This window comes from Eimeria mitis, genomic scaffold (genome assembly GCF_000499745.2).
Source record: "Eimeria mitis Houghton genomic scaffold, Emh_scaff8927, whole genome shotgun sequence".
Lineage (NCBI taxonomy): Eukaryota > Apicomplexa > Conoidasida > Eucoccidiorida > Eimeriidae > Eimeria > Eimeria mitis.
The window spans coordinates 1-1,680 of NW_024016545.1; the positions used below are offsets into that span (position 1 = coordinate 1).

Consider the following 1,680-nt stretch of genomic DNA (forward strand, 5'->3'; position numbering starts at 1 on the left):
ATATTATATTATATTATATTATATTATATTATATTATATACTAAACCCTAAACCCTAAACCCTAAACCCTATTATTAACCCTAAACCACCCATACTGCTGCATCTCTCTCCTCAATAGAGCAGCTTATATATGCATTTCTAGGGTTTAATATTTAGGGTTTAGGGTTTAGGGTTTAGGGTTTAGGGTTTGGGTTTTATAAACCCTAGCAACAGCCCCCGCCTCGCTTGTGGGGGGTGGGGCTGGCGAGCGGTTGCTGTTGGGGCTCTGGTGTAAACCCTAAACCCTAAACCCTAAACCCTAAACCCTAAACCCTAAACCCTAGAAAAGCAATTGTGATTGGGTTTTTTAGGTTTATTATATTATTTGTGTTTGTTGGCCTTAGGGTGTCTCGCTTCTGCCGCTGCTGCTACCGCTGCTGCTGCTGCTGCTGCTGCTGCTGCTGCTGCTGCTGCTGCTGCAGTTACCTGCGAGACTAGAGCTGTTTAAGCCCTCGGCCTGAAACCCTAAACCCTAAACCCTAAACCCTAAACCCTGCATTGATAGCAGATATATTGTAAGAATGAGCAACAAATACGTCCCCCCTCACCTGCGTGGTGGGGGCGGCTCTGCTGCAGCAGCAGCAGCAGCACCTGCTGCAGCAGCAGCAGCAGCAGCAAGCCGACCCCCAGCAACAGTTGAGGGTGCAGCAGCACTAGTGAATAACATCCTGCGTGCTCGAACAGCAGAAGAGGCAGGAGCTCAGCAGCAGCAGCAGCAGCAGCAGCAGCAGCAGCAGCAGCAGGGTGAGGGGGGGGCCCCCGGGGGCCCCTCTCCAGCCGAAGCAAAGGGTGCGTGGGGGTCCTGGGGCAGGGGGGCCCCCAACCTACGCACAACAAAACAGCCGCAGCAACGCTCCTCTGCGTTGAGGGTTGTTGAGGTTGACTCTCTCGTTCTTATGAAAATCATTAAACACTGGAGGTAGGGTTTAGGGTTTAGGGTTTAGGGTTTGAGGGTTTAGGGGTTAGGGGTTAGGGGGTAGGGGTTAGGGTTTGAGGGTTTAGGGTTTAGGGTTTAGGGTTTAGGGTTTGAGGGTTTAGGGGTTAGGGTTTAGGGTTTAGGGTTTGAGGGTTTAGGGGTTAGGGGAGTGGTGGGAGATAGACTCTTTGTCCTCTCTAGGGTTTAGGGTTTAGGGTTTGAGGGTTTAGGGTTTAGGGTTTAGGGTTTAGGGGAGTGTTGGGAGATAGTCTCTTTCTCCTCCCATTGCTCTAGGGTTTAGGGTTTAGGGTTTAGGGTTTAGGGTCTCCTTTGTTGTCTCCTTTTTTTACTGTCTCCTTTTTTATATCCTTTACTGTCTCCTCTCTCCTTATTGTCTCCTTTTGTCTCCTTCTCTTTCTGTCTCCTTCTGTCTCTTTTTCTGTCTCTTTCTCTCTCTTTCCTTCTCTTTCTGTCTCCTCCTGTTTCTTTTTCTCCCTTCCTTTTTCTGTCTCTTTCTTTCTTTCTCCTTCCGTCTCCTTTTGTCTCTTTTTTTTTTCTGTCTCTTTCTTTCTTTTTCTGTCTCTTTCTTTCTTTTTCTGTCTCTTTCTTTCTTTTTCTGTCTCTTTCTGCCTCCTTTTGTCTCCTTTTGTCTCCTTCTTTCTCCTCCTTCTTTCTCCTCCCTCTACTGGCTCATTTTCTGTCTCCTATATATATATATATATATA

General features: G+C 47.4%; 1 protein-coding gene across 1 annotated transcript; it reads left to right on the forward strand.

Annotated features, from left to right (window-relative positions):
* Positions 1–560: 560 nt before the first annotated feature.
* Positions 561–1,120, forward strand: EMH_0096170 (eukaryotic translation initiation factor 3 subunit 3, putative; the record flags this gene model as incomplete). Its single annotated transcript, XM_038023224.1, has 2 exons — positions 561–958; positions 1,114–1,120. The coding sequence occupies 2 exons, from the start codon at positions 561–563 to the stop codon at positions 1,118–1,120; spliced, it is 405 nt and encodes a 134-aa protein (XP_037879078.1).
* Positions 1,121–1,680: the final 560 nt, after the last annotated feature.